Raw genomic sequence first — 17853 nt, 5'->3', positions numbered from 1 at the left:
TCTCGACTATCCCTTTTCCCTGAGCAAGATTTGCCTACGGCCATCAAACATGCTGCTTTTTTATTATTATTATTTTTTAACCTAGACATTCACTGAAGGTATATTTGGCAAAACCAAAAGCACATAAAAACAGAGACATGCCTTACGAGCTCAGGAATGTGTCTGTACAACAGTAACTACAGAGGCAACATATGCAGATTACCACTGCTGATACCTGCAGCTGCAGGAATTCTGACAGCCTGGAAATGCATTTTACGTTTTTTGAGAAAAATGTTCACTTGCAATAGGGATTTCTTAAGTTGCTAAGAATTTTATGCAGGCGTTTAACTTCCACAGAAGCCCTCAGGCCACCTGAAAATCCTAACGCTTTTCAGTGTTCAAATACACACCTGGAAGCCTGCTATTTCACACCCATCATTGGTTGAACCCACAGCTCAGACCTTAAAACCATCACTATTGCTCCTTTTGGGATAATGGCATTGCACAAGCAGTGATTTCTGTGTCCTCACCTTACTGGACTTATGGTCCACGTTGAAGGTTGCAATAATTCCGTCAGCCAGCTCCCTGCCCTCCCGCAGGACCATATACTCAGAGAGCCGGTTTGCTAGGTATGTTTTACCAGTGCCACTGGGGCCAGACAAGATAATCCGCCGGTGTTCCATCAGGAGAGAGATGTAGCGCTGCAGTATGGGCTTTGGGATCAGTGATTCAAACACCAGGCAGTCCAAGCTGTTTTCACAGATACCTGCAACAGTAACAGATATGGCATTTGTAGGAATTTCTATTTTGTATCCAGATTACCTGCATTGTTCTAATCTTTTTGTTGTTGTTGTAGATCCAACCTGACCAAGCAATCATTATTTCAGAGGGAAACCCTTTCCCCTCTCCGCTATCTCTCACAACAGGGAACAGCACATATAAAAATGTGCAGAAGTGAGCTGCCAGCTTCACCTGGATTTTCCTTCAGCTGTCCCAGTTTTCAAAGCACTCCACTGTGTCTCACTGTGTTCTTGGAGGGAAGATTTACGTTGCATATCAAGGGAAAGTATTTTACCAAGAGAGTGGTGAGGTGCTGGAACAGGCTGCCCAGTGAGGCTGTGGATGCCCCGTCCATGGAGGTGTTCAAGGGCAGGCTGGATGGGGCCCTTGGCAGCCTGGTCTAGTATTAAATGTGGAGGTTGGCAGCCCTGACTGCAGCAGGGGGGTTGGAACTTGGTGATCCTTGGGGTCCCTTCTAACCCAAGCCATTCTATGATTCTATGAAATTTTGCCATGCAATGATTTCCAGGCTACATCTTTCACACGTGAGCCATCTGTTTTACAGTATTTTGTCACGTGCAGCACACATTCATCCAGAATTTACCTGTTTACTTTTGAATCACTAAACAAAAAAAACAGCTATCATCAACTCCCCCTGATTTCCCAAACACTTCTAATTAAACTCCTTCTCTGTCTGCTGATAGCTATCTCTTCCAACATAAAACTCCTACCGATAAGCATTTATGCTATGTCAGCAATCACTTCAGGCAGAATTGGCTCAGACAAAACACACAGTGCTTCAAAATAAACAAAAGAAAGGGAAGTTGGCAGATCAGACAGAGAAATGTTTGCATCTCGATGGTTACTTGGAATATTAAATATTTATATAGGCAGCTTTATATCTCGAAGGTGTATGTGAGTAACTGGTTTCCCATAAATTGATTAAATACATTCATATCCTATTGAAAAACGTTATCATGTATGAACCTTTAATGTACAAGTCAAGCCACTGCAAGTTAAGCATAAGACTAGACTTCAACTTCATAGGTATGGCAGTCCTTGAACAGGATTTCTCTTGTTCACTTTCACTTATAATCTTGGACAATGTAATCTAAGTAAGAAGAATATCTGGGGCTCTCAGTAAACTGAGATATCTCATGACATACTTTGTCTTCCTGATTGCCAATTTTTAACACAAGGAAACGATTTTTTGCACCAATACTCATAAATGGAAACACCTTTGAATGTGCAGTCAGACTTTGAAGTTGAACTGTAGTGTTTGGCAACATTCACAAGTACTGCGAGCAAGGTGATAGACTGCAGTGATTGGGGACTCTTCCTCAACCCCAGATCCATAAGATAGTTTTCGTACAAAAAAGTTCCCCGAGAAATCCAGTATCACAGACATTAAATTCTTATCAGCATGACATGATCAATCAAACTGATGAGGATTTTGAAAACAATGCATTTTGAAAAACTTGCTTCCAAAGATCCAGGGTTAAATAAATTATAAATTCCACGTTCTCTCCCTGTTGGCTCTGAAGGAGGGACAATGAAGTGAGATGAATCAAGCAAGTTAAATTGTTCTTTTTACTCTGCGTTAAGGAAATGCCAAGTACGTCTGTTACAAAGAGCTGACTGATTCTGAGGCTTTAGCCATTTCAAAGTGTGCTTCGCTGCTGAAAAAATTCCACTACGTTGCCTGTGGTGTGAGGTGCCTACAACTTCAGGCACCAAGTTAAGGGGTCTGGAGAAAGCTGTTAAGTGTAGAATTATTTCTGTTGTTACAGACTGAAGATCTACTAATTTTATAGACTCCAAGTGTGGCCTTCATCAAACGAAAACAGAATGATGAGTAATTAAAAGGAAAGGACAAGAAAAATAAAGACAATAAAAACGTTTCTGCTCCTCTGCATTTCTTGACACATTATGCTTTGATAAAACTGTAATTACCAAGAACTACAATGCACTGATCAAACGGCATTACCTTTGATGGTAACTGAAATAGTATTGTTTTCTCCAACCAGATAGCCACAGGGCAACAGCTCAGGTGTCTCGGCACTATTTGTGCGTTTGATCTCTCCAATGCTGTAACCCAGAACACTGTCTGAATTCAGCCCCAGCTGACTCACTGGATCCACGTGAATGATGTACTCCTACGGTAAAAAAAGAAGGGGAAAATTTACGAGACACTGAAATTGCTATGCCTGTAGGTTCTATGCTGTAATAATAATCACACTGAGTTAAATACTGCTCGATGCTGTCCAAAGCCTGTTAAAAATAACAAGCTAATCCTCAAACATAAAGCATTCTCCAATAGGCAAGTAACTGCTATGTATCTAACATATGAGGAAACTATGGAAAATAAAGTTAGCAGACTTGTCTCAAGTTATATATCACCTACCTCTTTGTACAACTCAGCACTGCTTGGACATACACTCAAACTCACACCAGTACATACATGTGAGCCTCCATACAGATCTCCTGTTGTGAAATACTGTGCGAATACTAATAAGAGAATTGAAGCAGAGAGCAAATGTTGCTTACTGACCTTAAACAGCCGTCTAACAACACCATCCAGAACATCCCATTTGGTCTTCCCGCTCACTCCAATGCAACCTATGAGGAAGGTACGCGGCCTTGAATCCTAAATGCAAACAAATGTGGATTTAAGTTAATAAATAAATCCTAATGGTGTCAGTCAAGTCTGTTTAAGCTTAAAATCTTGGTGTAGTTATATTAGTTCTTTACCTCACAGTAAAATCTGAATACCATATAAAATTCTTGTTTCCCCTGTAAGTTTTTTACGGTGTTGGAGGCTCAAATCTAGGGAATACTTCAGTGGTACCCAGTGATAAGTTAAAGGCATTTATTAATAAATCCACAAACAACACCAAAGCCCTTGGGAAGATTACAGCTTATCAAAAAGCATGTAGGAAAATTCTAGGCAGACATTCACAACATGCATTTGTCCATGATTTCACAATCTAAAATGTAGCATTTGCAAGATTTATCTGATTTACTTCTAGAAATGCTGCCATGTGCACAGAAATTCAGTGACATTCTAAATATATCTATAATGTGTGCATAACATTCAGTATATTATAGCATTTTGCTTCTGATTTCTGCAGCAGAGAAAGAAAATAGAACGTACCTCATTTTCTTTATTCCTTAATAGCTGCACTCACTATGAAACACTCACTGAAGAAAAACTATTTCTGTCATAAGGCTCCATGTTCAGCTAAAATGTCAATCATTTCCACTACTAAAGTGTACTCAGTGGAGACCAAGAGAATTAGCAACACTGTTTTACTGCTACTGTGCTTGCCTGGGGCTGTAATTTATTGATGAAGAATTGGTATTTAATGGAACGATCAGCTGAGCTGACTTTGTTTCTGCTCATTCAAATGTTTGTCCTCTTTTACAGAAGATATCAAATTATTCCATAATTTGTGAAACATGCACAAGTGCATACACCTTATGCACTTTTACAAGTACTCAATGCAAGATAGTAATGCCACTGCTTGGTAAAGATTGTGCAGTACATTTGTGCATGAATACACACAAGATGTGGGCTGCAATTTGACAATATTTGTAAACATATTTAAGATTTTTTACATTACTTCAGAATGAAGAACACCTGAGAGATACCAGATTCAAAATGTGATAAATGTAACAAAGAGGACAACTAGAACCAAAGTTATGGATCTCGCAGTTTGGATCTAACAAGTTCTTGAGGCCTATCATTGCTTCTAGCTTTTCACTGCAATTCCACTAGATCATCTCCATTATTAGCTCATGTTTTATTTAAGCTTAAATAACACAAAGGCCAAAGAGCTTTGTGCAGCTTTTAACGTATCAGTCTTAAATATACACCATCCCAATGTGCAGATTAGCCTGCTTACTCCCTGAAGCTGAAAAATTGACCTGGTTTTCAGAGATTCTGAAAAGCTTAACTTGTAACATTATCAGCTCCACCACTGATATATGGCCTCACAGTCCTACATAACTGACACTGGTTCACAGCCAGTGCTGATGGTACCAGTGAGAAACTGTAAAATAGAAAGCCATTGCAGATGAGTCCCATGAGAAAACCTGAACTGGTATTGTTTGCTTTCAGCATTTCTACAGAAGTGAGAGCTCAAGTGCTTTGTCTATCACTAATGATACTCCAGTAAACTATTTTGCTAAAGATATCTTTTTAAGTTTTTCACATTTTTAAAGCATTTTGCAATAGAAGCCTCCAAACCAGATAAGAACCTAGCACAGAATTCAAAGGCAAAGTCACTTGCATGTCAAAGCTCAGGACAAAATACAACTTACCTCCTTCCATTTCATTTCATCCTGAAAACTGACAACTATTTTGACATGTCTGCCTCCTTCCTTCCGGGCAGAGCCATCACCAGTGTCATCTAACAGCATGTCTGTGAAGAGAAAACATGAAAAGCTTCATAGCTGTATCTTAACAATGAAAGCTATTCTGTTTTATGCTAACATTTCTACTGTAGTCAAACACATCTGAGCTTCTCGTGCCTGGAGGTAAAAGATGAGAACCAGGTTCACTGATTTCCTTTCTAAATATCAAGATCGCTCTTAAAAAGAGATGGTCATTGAAAATTATTAGTTAGTTACTTTGTATTTTCCTTCCTCCAAAATATCCCCCATTCAATGCTTCTGAACGCAACTCTCAGCAGCTGAGGTCATATTTGGACAACTCCAGTCTAGGGTGTAGCAAACCTACGATGACATTTTAAAAGAAGGCTTTATGCCAGCTCCTGACATATTTCCACACCTTAGCTGTTAATAATTTTCATGCTTTCATTTTTCCATGGCTAACCAAACCAAACTCTTCCAAGAGCAGGATAAAACCTGCCCACCATCCTTCTCATTAAACTCACCGAGACTAGTTGACTCTGTGAGGTTCAAACTGTGTTGAGAGAGACCCACTGAATGTCTTGGAGAGGATGAAATGGAAGCCTGAGACTGAGCCCTGCTACAGCTGCTGTGGTTTTCAGACTTCAGTCGATCATTTTCTGCTTTTAACTTCTCAATTTCACTCTTGAAAAGACAAATCAGTAGTTAGAAGGCATAGTGAAAATACTCTTAGAAGAGCTGGATAAGCAACTTCAGAAGATATAGTAGAAATAGTAGAAGATTAGTAGAAATGTCATTTTCACATTATTTTAATTTACTGTAACACATTAATGATTTTAATTAGTATAACATCCCTTCCATAAAACTTTTCAAAGTGTTCTAGAAAACATATATGTGGGAATTCACTAAGCACTGAAGTGCAGCTACTTTAAGGCAGACGGCTTGGGAATTTTTTAAGAGGCCAATGGAATGGTTTCGCCATAGCCTTCTAGGGTTGGAACAGATAAATGCTGCAGCACTCAGGGAGAGAGAAATCATGAGCTCAAGCTTTTTTATGAAGGTCTCCAGTTTACCACCATTACAAAACTAAACACAATTTTTAATAAGCATTCAAAAACTTCACATTTACCTTCCTTCAGATTTTTATTGTGTGGTGGGATGGCCAGTTTTTAACACATCGACATACACTGTGATATCTGAGGTGGTCATTTCCTACCTGCATTCTGTTCATTGCCTCCCGAAGCTGGTCAAGCTGATGAGCAGAGCTAAGGGCTTCTAGACGAATGTCAGTCAACTTCATCTCCTTGTCTCTTAGTTCATTGCGTAACTGCATGACTGTTTCAGCTTCACTGTCTGTGCATTCAGAAATACTGGGAAAGAATGAAAAGGAGACACTGAACCATAACACATGTTACTTTTTAGGTGGTGCTTCACCAGCACTTAGTAATAAAAGAGGAAAAAAATATCACTTTTTATTCTACAGGGAGTAGATAACAGTTTGGGCTTATTTCATTAGTGATACCATAGGTCATGGAAACATAAGAGACCAACAAAATTTCATTTGTGGTAGTTGCCATAAAAGAACTACTTTCAAGGCAAAATCTAAGTAAATGAAGGAGGTGCAGGTGCAAGTAGTAGCAGCAGTTGGCTGAAGATTGATGATTTTACAGAAAGATTGAAAGCCCACCAGGTGTGAGCTTTAAATGTTCCCTGAAATACTCTGGAGGGCTCTGGAACTCTACACCTATTCAAGCATGATAAATTCCCATTTGCTTTAAAGCACTCATACTCAAAACATTCTTGGTGGCATTTCAATTCCCTCTTCCCACCCCCCCCCCCCCAAAAAAAAGAAAAAAAAATCAAAAAATCTAGATGAGTAACAACATTTCAGCACATTCATAAGTGAATGTATACAAAGATGTGCTACACAGCTGCATGCTTTGAGGGATGTTTTGCTTACAGTGTGTCTCCTTAAATCACGTTAATGAGAGATGTTTTCTCCACCAGAAAGCTGGTATGCTGAAATGCACAGGCTTTACTTTTGCTCTATACTTCCCTCAGTTCACACATTTACTCCTTTTCTTGTGTTTAGGCTTTCTGCTTTCTTTTCAAGATGAGAAGTATGCATACCGCATTTTGACTGACGATGGATGGGATCATCATTTAACAATTTTCTGGCCTTAGTGTTCTAAAACCCAAATTGCTGTAGTCACCAGAAACTCACTGAGTTAGATTCAAGAGAATGGAGAAGCTTTAAAAAAATCATGGGGGATTATCTTCTGATATTAGCATTTCATCACTATCATTTGGCTGGAAACTACTGCTATTTTCTATCACCTCTTCACGTGAAAGCAACGGGCAAAACTTCAAGTCTGCATACTAAATACACTGGAACAGAAATCATGCTGGACGTTTTCTATGGCATCTACAAGGCTGCAAAGCTATCTGAAATGTTTTACAATGCAGCCTTTACAACTTTCTCTATTTGCTTACCCTGCTCAAGTGAAGAAGCTACTGATAGAAGACATGCAAAATCTGTTTTATAGAGTTCTCTAAGCACATTCTAAATGTGAGTTTAGACTCACAAACAGCACAGGGTGGCCATTTTAAACTTTATTTCATAGGTGGCCCAAATGAACCATCAAGAATGCCTCTGACCTTTCTGTGAATGTAAAGTTAGCTAAGCAATAGAGCAGAAGTCCAGACTTTAAAATCAACATTTAATTCACATACAAACACAGACAGGAGAGTATGGTTTGGTGATATTGATGAGCCTATGTAAATAGCTTGCTACCACAAGATCTGTACCTTAGGGTACAGAACATTCAAAATAAATACCAGTTGAAATGTTTGCTCTTTGCTCATTGTTTTGACATTATGACAGGGTTAAGGACTTTATCAAATCCACTTAGCCAAACACAGCCCCTCTCTGGGAGATAAAGTAAATATTGTTCAGGAGTAGGGCCAACCAGTAGCAGCAGACCAGCAGAGATGTACAGGACTACCCTGCTTGGCCCGTTATGTCTCCTGCTGTGGTCTGGTTTTAGCAGTGCATGTAACTGAACAGCTGTCAAACTCTTGTAGTCCTTTTACAGATTTGCAGATTCTCATTCAGAGGAACCAAACAGAACAGGATGTTGTAAGATATACTTTGCTATTGTTTGTTTCTGGAAAGCAGCCCATAGATGTCCCATAGAACTAGCACATAAAACACTGGACCTGTCCAAAGCATGATTTTCCTCTTTTCCTTTAACAGTGTACTAAGATGCTTTCCAGCCATTTTTCCATTTAAAAATTAGAAATAAAGATCACTTACAGAGAATTGGAATGAGAAGCTCTCAGCAATGGTGTAGAAACGGTAGAGTTATGGTGTGGTAGCTTTGGTGATGAAGGTAATGAAGAATCTGTCATCTCCTCAATATCCGAATGAGAAGATGCTGACTTGGGAGACTTCTTTTTACCAAAAGCTTGCTTGAAGGAGCTGCGTAACTGAAAAACAAGACCACAGCAGTAGGCACACCATGAAGAATGCAGCCATACGAAATGCCACAGAGCAAAACTCCAACATGCAAGTATTCCAAACAATAAAGCCCTACTCACAGATTTTAACAGAGCTAGAAGAGAATCAAAAAGCCTTTTTCCTTAACTATTTTATGAGATTAATAAGGTCAATAGGACTGGATATCAGTGCTTCCTATTTTTAATTTTTTACAGCAAATTACATTCAGTGAAATGAGCAATGGTGTAACAACTTGCAGCTATAATATAATGTGGCTCAGACAAGGTTAATGATGCTGAAATGGTTAGTCATGTAAATGGATGGGTTAGCTTTGTATCTCATAGTTTAAAGTAAGTCCTCCTTACCTCATTGACCTGCCGGAAGAAGCACAAGCAAGAGGAAGTGGAGGGAAGGAAAAAAGACAAGTTTTAACAGATAAAGCCTGTAATAAGGAAAGCTATGGATTTCTAATACAAACATGACCAATAAAGTATAAGAGTTACTTTAAAACTGGAACCCTGTATTTTCTAAAAACAGGCTCTTCAAACAACATACAGTCATTTTTGCATTACTTGAAGAAGATATCAGATCCAAGTCTCGTTAGCAACTTCAGCTGTATTTTCTCCTTGGCTCAGACAGAACGTTCTAGCTAACAACCACTTTCATATTTTGCTTTTCCTGAAAGGAACAGGTATTCCACCAAGTGAAAATATTGAAAATACTGAATCTCCTCTACATACGTGCAACTAATCTTTTTTTGAATGTGCCTAGCATTTACCAAAAAACACAAACAATTCATCTAAAGCTTTCTCAAAATTACATGTTGTAAATAGTGTTGCTAAATATGAGATGAAAGCTATTTTTACATTAGCCAAAGACTAATGAGAAATGCTGAAAATCTTTTGTTTCAGCCCTGAGTGGATAGCCATGTTGTTTCTATATGTGACAGAAAGTTCTTGGTAGAGAACAACATCAATGTTTGTGAAATTAACTAAGTACAAGTCAGACCGCTATTTTCTGGTTTTATTTCCAATCTTCATTTTACACCAATGCACTCATATCTAATACAATAAAAACACTGTCCTGTCTTCTTCATAATGTTTCCTTAAACTTCTTTAAATAGTTGTGTGTTAAATGAGAAGTGTAGACTGATGTAGAGACCTACTATATTACAGTGACAAAGAATAGAAACTAAAGTAAAAATTTCAGAAGTTTTTACCTTATTTAAGGCTTAATGGTTAGAGAAGGTTTGTCACAAAAACTAAAAGAGTTGCCAACAATTTGAAGATGCAGCAATTTACCCCTTCTATAATTAATGCATAACCCTGCACAAGGAGATGACATTACTTCTGTTTAACCGGTGCTTTTAGGAGGAAGGCAGCAATACTACATTTACGGAGGAGCTAGCAAGATATTCAAATGAAGCAATTGTGATAAAAGAGAAATAAAAACAAGAGTCTGCTCAAGAAGTACTTTCTTTAAGTACTAGAGGTTTCATAAACATTTCCAAGGGGATACTGTACAAATATATATCAAGACTTTCCCAGCTCAAGCCACATTTTGCAGCTCTAAAGAAAAGATCCTCAAAGATCCAGGGAGATCTAAATTCAGTGGGAGGGAAGGGGTGGAAAGATTCACTGGCTACAGTATGGGATCTAGGGACTTTAGTCCAAACTACATTCAGACTAGGTCACTAAGGCAGTTATGGTCTAATTCAAAATGGAGCTTAATATAGTGTACCTTTCCTCCAGTACATGGTACCTTGTACACAGTACAAGATGAGCAAAGAAGGAAAAATGGGAAATGAAAAGTAAGTATTGCAAAATCCTGAATAATGTATGTTTATCACAGTAATTTCTGAAAACTTGATATTTTTTTAGTGTAGAAATTCACTGTAACATTCCAGATAGAGCTCTTAAAGTGTCTAACATGTTTACTTAAAAGAAGAAAGTCCTATAAGGCAAAAAGAAAAAAAATATAAAAACAATCTCTCATTGTGGACTTGTTCTATTTTAATGACAAATGTAGAGCTTTCCCTGAGGGGTTGGACACCATACTACTTTTAGCCAGACTGATTTTTGACAGCTCTTTCTACTTTAGAACCAGCCTTTTGGCTGTTAACATAAAATTCAATCCTACACAGAGTCAACACAAGCATATACATCACTTACAACTCAATTAAGTCTTCCAAAGGGTATTTACGCAGGATTTAAACAGCACCTAGTTCTTGTGCTGACCTGCTGCATGTGGGGAGGGAGGAGCTGAGCATGGTGAGATTTCACCATGCATGTTCTGACAGTTCTATATAAACCACACAGGATCCATTAGCAGACACTCACCCAGTTCTTCCTCTTCTTTTTCTTTGAATCACTCTCTATGTTGCTTCCCACGCTAGAGTGGCTGGTAGCACTGTTAATGCTGGAGACGCTATCCGAAGAGTGCTGTCTTCGGATCCGCAAGTCTGTGGGTTGAGCAGCTCCAGTTCCTGCACAGCAACAGAGGTGGTGTTCAATATGATATTTTGTATTAATCATTTAATCTCAAATGAAGAGTTTGAAAGAAAAAACAGCACTTAAGCAATCACTAACCCCAGCTGAGGTTCTGTTTATTTCAACACAGTGCTCATAATCCTTATTTCTCATGAAGAGATTAAAATCTCAGACCCAAACCACTCAAACATCTCCTTCAGCATTTTATCCCAGCATAAACAATTGGGATAAGTAACAGAAGTCAGATACAACAAGACTGCATTAACTTCATATTGGAGATCACAGAAAACACCAAGAAAATAAAGTCAAGTGTTTGACCATTCCGAAAAGGGGTTCTTTGGTGTTTCACATGAGCATCTAGATGGGTGAGTTACTCAATGCTTACAGTAAATTCAGTGAGCTCACACTCAAATTCTAACACATTCATTTATTTCTGTAGAATTTACCATACTATTTACACAGATATCTGTTCCGAATCCCCACACTGTGTAAAATCAAGTAACTGGAGAGCATGGTCGTGACATGAAGCTGATCTCTGACAGATAGAGCTGCATCAGATATTACCAAGAGGACTCAAATCCCACAAGCACTGCAGAGTCATGAAACACAGTGCTTGCTTCTCACCTTTGCAGTTGAGCTCAGGTGTGTTGATGACTCCATTAATGGCAGCCTGGGCAGCAGCATTTTGCTTCTTCAGTAGTTCAATAGTCTTCCTTAGCTCATTCAGTTCAGAGTCCTTAGAAAAGGAAACAGTGGTGATATGTCAGAAAATGCAGATGGTACCTAGCTGTACCACCAAGCACTAGGACTTGACAGAATTTTTGGAATATATATGTCCAAGGAAAGGAAAATGAAGTTTGGTATACACCTGGGGAAGCACATCCTGAAGAGGATGCAAAATAGCTTTGTTATTTTAATACAAAAGATATACGTGCTCTGTAATAGAGGAAAAATTTATATCCACGTCCACTGTCCAAGAAAACACTGCACTTCTTTTGGACACAAGTGTGAATGCATTGGGAAGAAATTTATTTAATCTGCAAAGCCTTTGACACTATCTCCCATTGTATTCTCTTGGAGAAGCTGGCAGCCCACGGCTTGGACAGGTACACTCTTTGCTGGGTAAACAACTGGCTGGATGGCCAGGCCCAGAGAGTGGGGTGAACAGAGTTTAGATGCTGTATAGAGGGACATGGTTTAGTGGGAAATACTGGTGATAGGTGGACAGTTAGACTGGATGATCTTGGAGGTCCTTTCCAACCTTACTGGCTCTATGATTCTATGATTGTACTTCTCCACTTGCCTTTTGTTCAGCTGTCATGGTGAGGCTCTGCAGTCTGATCGTCATGTTTCCCAGACTCTGCTCAAATGCTGCCACAAGGTGGGCCTGAAAATTAAATAACACAGAAGCACTTGGTTCTCTCCCAAACAATATTTGTGCAGGTATTGGAACACATCACCTACTGCACTTCATTGTTTGTCCTATTGATGATACAGAGAAAACAGCAGTGAGTCAAATGGCTTGAGCATGTACTGTGAAAACGTTTACCAGGATCTATCTGATACCAAAAAACTCTTCTGGCCCCTGGGAGATAAGGTCCTTTACAGAGCCCTATCTCAAGCTATTCAAGTTCATGTACTTTTCTGGGTTGTTTAAATCTGTTTATATTCTGTGATAAAGTGAAATCACACTTTGCCACTTTGTCAAAACAGAATGACACAACAGACTCTTTTTATTGAAACTCACATATTAAGTAGCTGAGGCTTTAAGAGACATTTTAGGGAATGCACCTGTCACCTGGGTATATTCCTGATACCAAACAGGCATGGAAGGCCCTCCTTGGTTATTGAGCTGCATCTCAAAGCTACTGCAACCAATGGCATGAAGGACCTCCTACCACAAAACACAGGGAGTAGAAAAGATACTAAACAACCCATGGTTCTAAACATCTCTTGCTGTTCATTTTTCAACTCAGGCTTAATCTCTGACTTTTCAATGTGGGCTGTTACATTAGCTATGTACAAGGCCATTATATAGCTCTGTATAAAGCTACTTAGGGATAGCCTGCAAGTACCCTCAGAGTTAATGCAACTCTTGCCAGAGAACATATTACAAGGAGTTTAAACCTTTTCCCCAAAGAATACAAAAAACAAAGCAGAACAAAAAAACCTCACCAAACCCAAAAAACCACTAACACATAATTTTTAGGAGAATAACCTAAAAAGTCTTCAAAACGTAGCAATAAATAGAATATTAACCAAGTTCTACAACAGCAGAACATCAGGCAGAATATTTCCTCCTACTAGATTAATATTTTCTGCGTCAGTATTTTCCCCATGCACTCAGAATTTACACAATAGAAAACCAGAACTGCAATTTGAAACAGAAAATTAAAGGTTAGAGGATACGTTTGCTTCAGAGAATTTTCAGGATTCCCTTGAATGCTTCTAATTTTTGATTTAAAAGTGAAGATTTGTATAATCTGTACTAAACCAATTATAAGAACTCCAAAAATCTGTAGAAAGATGCTGTAAAAAGTTGCAGAGACCGACACAGCTGGTTGTTATTTAACTGTACTGAAGCAGCAAAGTATTGACACTAATGTTAGTTCAAAAATCATGTTACAGAGGTGAAATACAGTGAAAGAATGTAAATCACAAGAGATGCTTTAATTAAAGGTGTTAAAAGGGAAATTAAGTGTGCTTTTGGGGTGAACAGGTAAAGCTGGAAAATGCACCATCTTCATTTTCTCCTAACAAATGATGAAGTATGTGCAGATAAACAAGGCAACTGAGTGCAGCTGGAGGACAGAAAATTGCCTATTTTTGCTGCCAGATGTTGGTAACAATATATAAAACTTCCACTGTCTTGAATTATAATTAGTTCTAAAAGTTTCCTAAAATGTTTTCAGTTTTAATATCTGCAAAACAAAAAAAGCAAAGGAAAAGCATTTTTCAAAAATAGTTTTGATTCCAGTCATAAAAATGCTATCACATACAGATGTGCTAACTAAGTTTCCAAGAAAACCAGACTAGAAATAGCTACGACACCGCTGATAAGCAAACAGATCAGATATCTGAAAGCACTGCTAACACTAGGAGATAGCAGGCTTCACACAAAACAGCAGCAGACTATTTCAAGTCAAGGACACCTATATTTCCATATTAAGGCTTTTCTACATTAGTTATCGAGCTCTATCCCTAAATATTCACCATACTAAAATAATGAAATGCATGAAAATTAGTATTTTTAGGTTTCTAAGTTGTATGTTTACTAGAAAACACAGGAAGTTAGTTAAAATTGTAGCCGTCTTTTATATAACTTATCTAACAGGTCATGCTCACTAGTCAGTGCCCAATCCAAGTCAATCAATTCTTCCTTGTAAAGGAGAGCCAATAATTAATCTGCACAATTAACTCTATCAGTGTCATTCTTAAAACAGAGAGCTGTCTTAAGGTGGAAGGATGCTGGAAGTTATGGAGGCCGAGAGGCTCACTGTGCTGCGCTGCAGAACAGACACAGCACTGAGGTCCTGCAGCTAGTCTGCTAGCTGCTCCATCAGCTGATGCTTTGCAACTAACTCAGCAGTCTCTCCAATACCTGGGGGCACCTGACTTGCCACGAAGGTCCAACCTGCTGAATAATATCCAGAACCTCCTGGTGCTTGGCCAGTTCCCATGACAGCAGGGTTGGAGCTCAATGACCTTCAAGGTCCCTTTCAACCTAAGCCACTCTATGATTCTATTATGTGATTCTATGAATTACCCTCTGTTCTTTCCACGTGAAGCACTGAGAAACCAGTGTTAACTGTATTAGGAATTGAAAATGACTGAGAAGTAAAAGAAAGGAGGAGTAGATTGAGAAGATGGAAAACTTGATAAATGGGAACTATGTTTCTAGTGCCACGGTAAGGCATTATTATTATACACACATATATGCACATGTTGAAATAACTGAACATAGGCATAGCTCAATGTATGTCTCATTAGCCATACAATTACCACAACAAATATTTCATTTTTCAATTTTAAATCTACTTAAAACAGCAAAACTGTGTCAAATCTTTCCAAGCAGAAATGGACATTGGCTCAGCTAAATATATATATGGCACAGTCCTTCACAGAGCCATTCCAGACTTGGTCATCATCAGCACACAGCTGACTTACCCTAAATAATAGCTCTCAAATTCACACTGCAAACAAACACAAACAGTACAATAACACAGGGATGTGCACCTTTCATTCCCATCAGCCCCTATGAAAATAAGCAGAGCTGAGGCTGTGAGAAAATACCAAGTAAGCTAAACCATTACTACATGTGTTTGAAAATGTAAACATTTATTTAAAAAGCAGACTGCAAAGTTTCTATTGGGAGGGCAGAGAATGGGGGGTGGGAGGGTGAAATGGTGTTCTGTAATACTCATCAAAACACTACAAGAAATTAAAAAAAAAAAAAAAGAGAAAGCAAACAGGATTACATGGATTAACAAACAGCACATGTAAGGGAATCTTACAAGTTTTGCCAAGTTTAGTATTCCACCTATTCAAAGAGCTGACGGACAACAATGTCCTCTTCAGTAGCATGTGCTCGTACGTTTATCTATTCCCACAACCAAGGATGTCAGTATGATCCAAGCTGATGACTGTTCATCTGCAGCTTGTTTACTCTAGAGCTGCTTATTTTTGTAGCAAGCTTCTGTTCTTCAGATTACTTCTATCTGTGACTCCAGAATAGAGCACACAAATAAACTTGCTCTGGGTCATGCATAGCATTGCCTCAACACTTCCTGGCTTCAACTCCTTTTTCTCTAAGTGTAAACACCAAATTCCAGAGGTATTGCCTACACTGGCAAAAATCAGGTATGTTCACTCTTTGGGCAACTGTAAATTAATTCTCACAGCCCCTTATGCCATTGTTAGCTATGATTCCATCAGCCCACTTCTCTATGGAATAGGAAAACATACTGCTTTGCAATCCAGGTTTCTATCAATTTTTATTCCTACCAGGTTCAGCCATCATTTGTAGCTCATCCCACTCAAATATCAAAACAAGACACTACTTACAAAATAACAAACAAAAGAGCCAGTCTTCAGTGACTCTCAATATCTGAAGATGCTATTTATATCAGACTTTTAAAGCAAAGCAAACATTATAATTCAGTATATAACAGAAGGCATAAAGTAACTCAGTAGGACTGAGCATGTTATTTTTCATAAGGTCCCACATATGCATGCAGTTATTCTTTTAAAATGCACAGGTAATACAAACTGAATATTATACACATTTGTTTTGTTCTTTTTTTTTTATTCTGCAGTGGTAATTGGTGCATTAAATGCATTCCCTGTTAAGAGTTTACTCTTTGAGTTGTACTCACATTCGCAGTCAGCTGAGTTGTCAGAGCTGATACTTTCTCTTGGGATGCATCCAACTCTCTTCGTAGCTTGCGAATCTGTATATTTTAAGAGATCTCTTTACTGCATCGTGACATGGAGCAGTAGAACAGTAAGACAGAAAATGCGGTGTCTTGACAGAATATTTACGTCTGTCAAACACTAACAGCTCTTACCTCTGATTGGCACTTCTCTTCAGGCTATAAAATAAAACCGGAGGAGAATATATGAGGACATTACAATGGAACCAGTACAACAATCTTAACTATTATAATCATTACTATTAATATGATTTTCAAAAATTCAAGTGGTAATTTCTTATTTAGGATTTTCACATCCATACTCCATCTTAGATTATTTGTTTGGGATAAAGAAAGCAAGCTGCTTGTACAGCACTTCCTCTACATGAAGGAATTTGTCTCCACTTCCCAATTTGTCAGCCAGCACACCACTGAGTCTGAGTCATGAAAGGCTGAAGTCCTTGTTCAGTGCAAAGGGAATTCCATGAGGTTCAGAAGAGACAGGACTGTCACAGGCCATGGGAGATCCATGGCAATTTCCTAACTCGCATGCTCAGCTCTCCACGGGATAGTGGTCATGCTTTTGCATTCCACAGTGACCTGAAGAAAATTACTACCACTTGATGCTATCTAGGCACTGTGGTAATGAAAAATTGAGGACACACAACTAGTTATATGAGCATGGAAAGTGGATGTATTGACCATCCACTGTGGTCTGCAGGACAAAATTTTGGTTACTGTGGCTTGTTTCTAACCAAAGCTATCACCAAGGAGAAGGACATAGTAAAAAGTCACACACTCCACTACTCTTATGTAAACATGTCCAGTACCAGCCACTGTGAAAATTATACTTGTCAAACCACACTATTAAGAACCACTCAGGCTTGGACAGAAAGCACATGAACCAGAAACGTAAGCAGTAGCTTCTGACTACTTTCCTTGTGGCACTTGTGGCTACAAGGAAAGGTCTGTTTTCCATCCTTCCAATCCGTTATCTGTTTTGGCTCCACACAGACCTTGCTTGAGGCAAGGTTCATAATGGAAGGCAATATTTTCAAATGATTATCAAGGCCTTAAGGCCATGTACACATGTTCTCTGCTTATCAGTGAAACAGATACAAGAAATAACACTAAGCTGGCTGGCTGACTTCATAAACAGTTACGCATGGTCTTCCAAGAGCAAGTCCTTCCATGTTCTCACCAGGTGTCACTTTGGCTTGTTTCAGCTGTGGATATGTGCTAACTGTGGAGTTGCATCATACTTGCATAATGATTTGAAACGAAAGATTCTGTTCAATTCACATATATTTCCGAATTTTCT

The 17853-nt window shown here is 38.6% G+C and overlaps 1 protein-coding gene across 16 annotated transcripts in view; it reads right to left on the bottom strand.

The window, feature by feature from the left end:
* The window catches only part of NAV2 (neuron navigator 2), a 306190-nt gene that overhangs the window by 11367 nt on the left and 276970 nt on the right, over nt 1-17853 (bottom strand). For 11 of the 16 annotated variants that reach the window (XM_015286245.4, XM_015286247.4, XM_046942189.1 and 8 more), the window contains 13 exons: nt 16689-16712; nt 16497-16571; nt 12425-12508; nt 11746-11857; nt 10972-11117; nt 8998-9006; nt 8450-8622; nt 6350-6503; nt 5658-5817; nt 5083-5183; nt 3311-3406; nt 2747-2915; nt 510-745 (listed from right to left, as the gene is read on the bottom strand). In XM_015286245.4, the coding sequence (XP_015141731.1) occupies nt 510-745; nt 2747-2915; nt 3311-3406; nt 5083-5183; nt 5658-5817; nt 6350-6503; nt 8450-8622; nt 8998-9006; nt 10972-11117; nt 11746-11857; nt 12425-12508; nt 16497-16571; nt 16689-16712 (1539 nt within the window). The remainder of the gene's footprint in view (nt 1-509; nt 746-2746; nt 2916-3310; nt 3407-5082; nt 5184-5657; nt 5818-6349; nt 6504-8449; nt 8623-8997; nt 9007-10971; nt 11118-11745; nt 11858-12424; nt 12509-16496; nt 16572-16688; nt 16713-17853) is intronic. The other 5 variants (XM_015286248.4, XM_004941319.5, XM_040701519.2 and 2 more) reach the window with 1 other exon arrangement.

Source organism: Gallus gallus, chromosome 5 (genome assembly GCF_016699485.2).
Source record: "Gallus gallus isolate bGalGal1 chromosome 5, bGalGal1.mat.broiler.GRCg7b, whole genome shotgun sequence".
Classification (NCBI taxonomy): Eukaryota; Metazoa; Chordata; class Aves; order Galliformes; family Phasianidae; genus Gallus; species Gallus gallus.
Note: the sequence above shows the minus strand (reverse complement) of the source record. Positions and strands in the feature narration are given on the sequence as shown.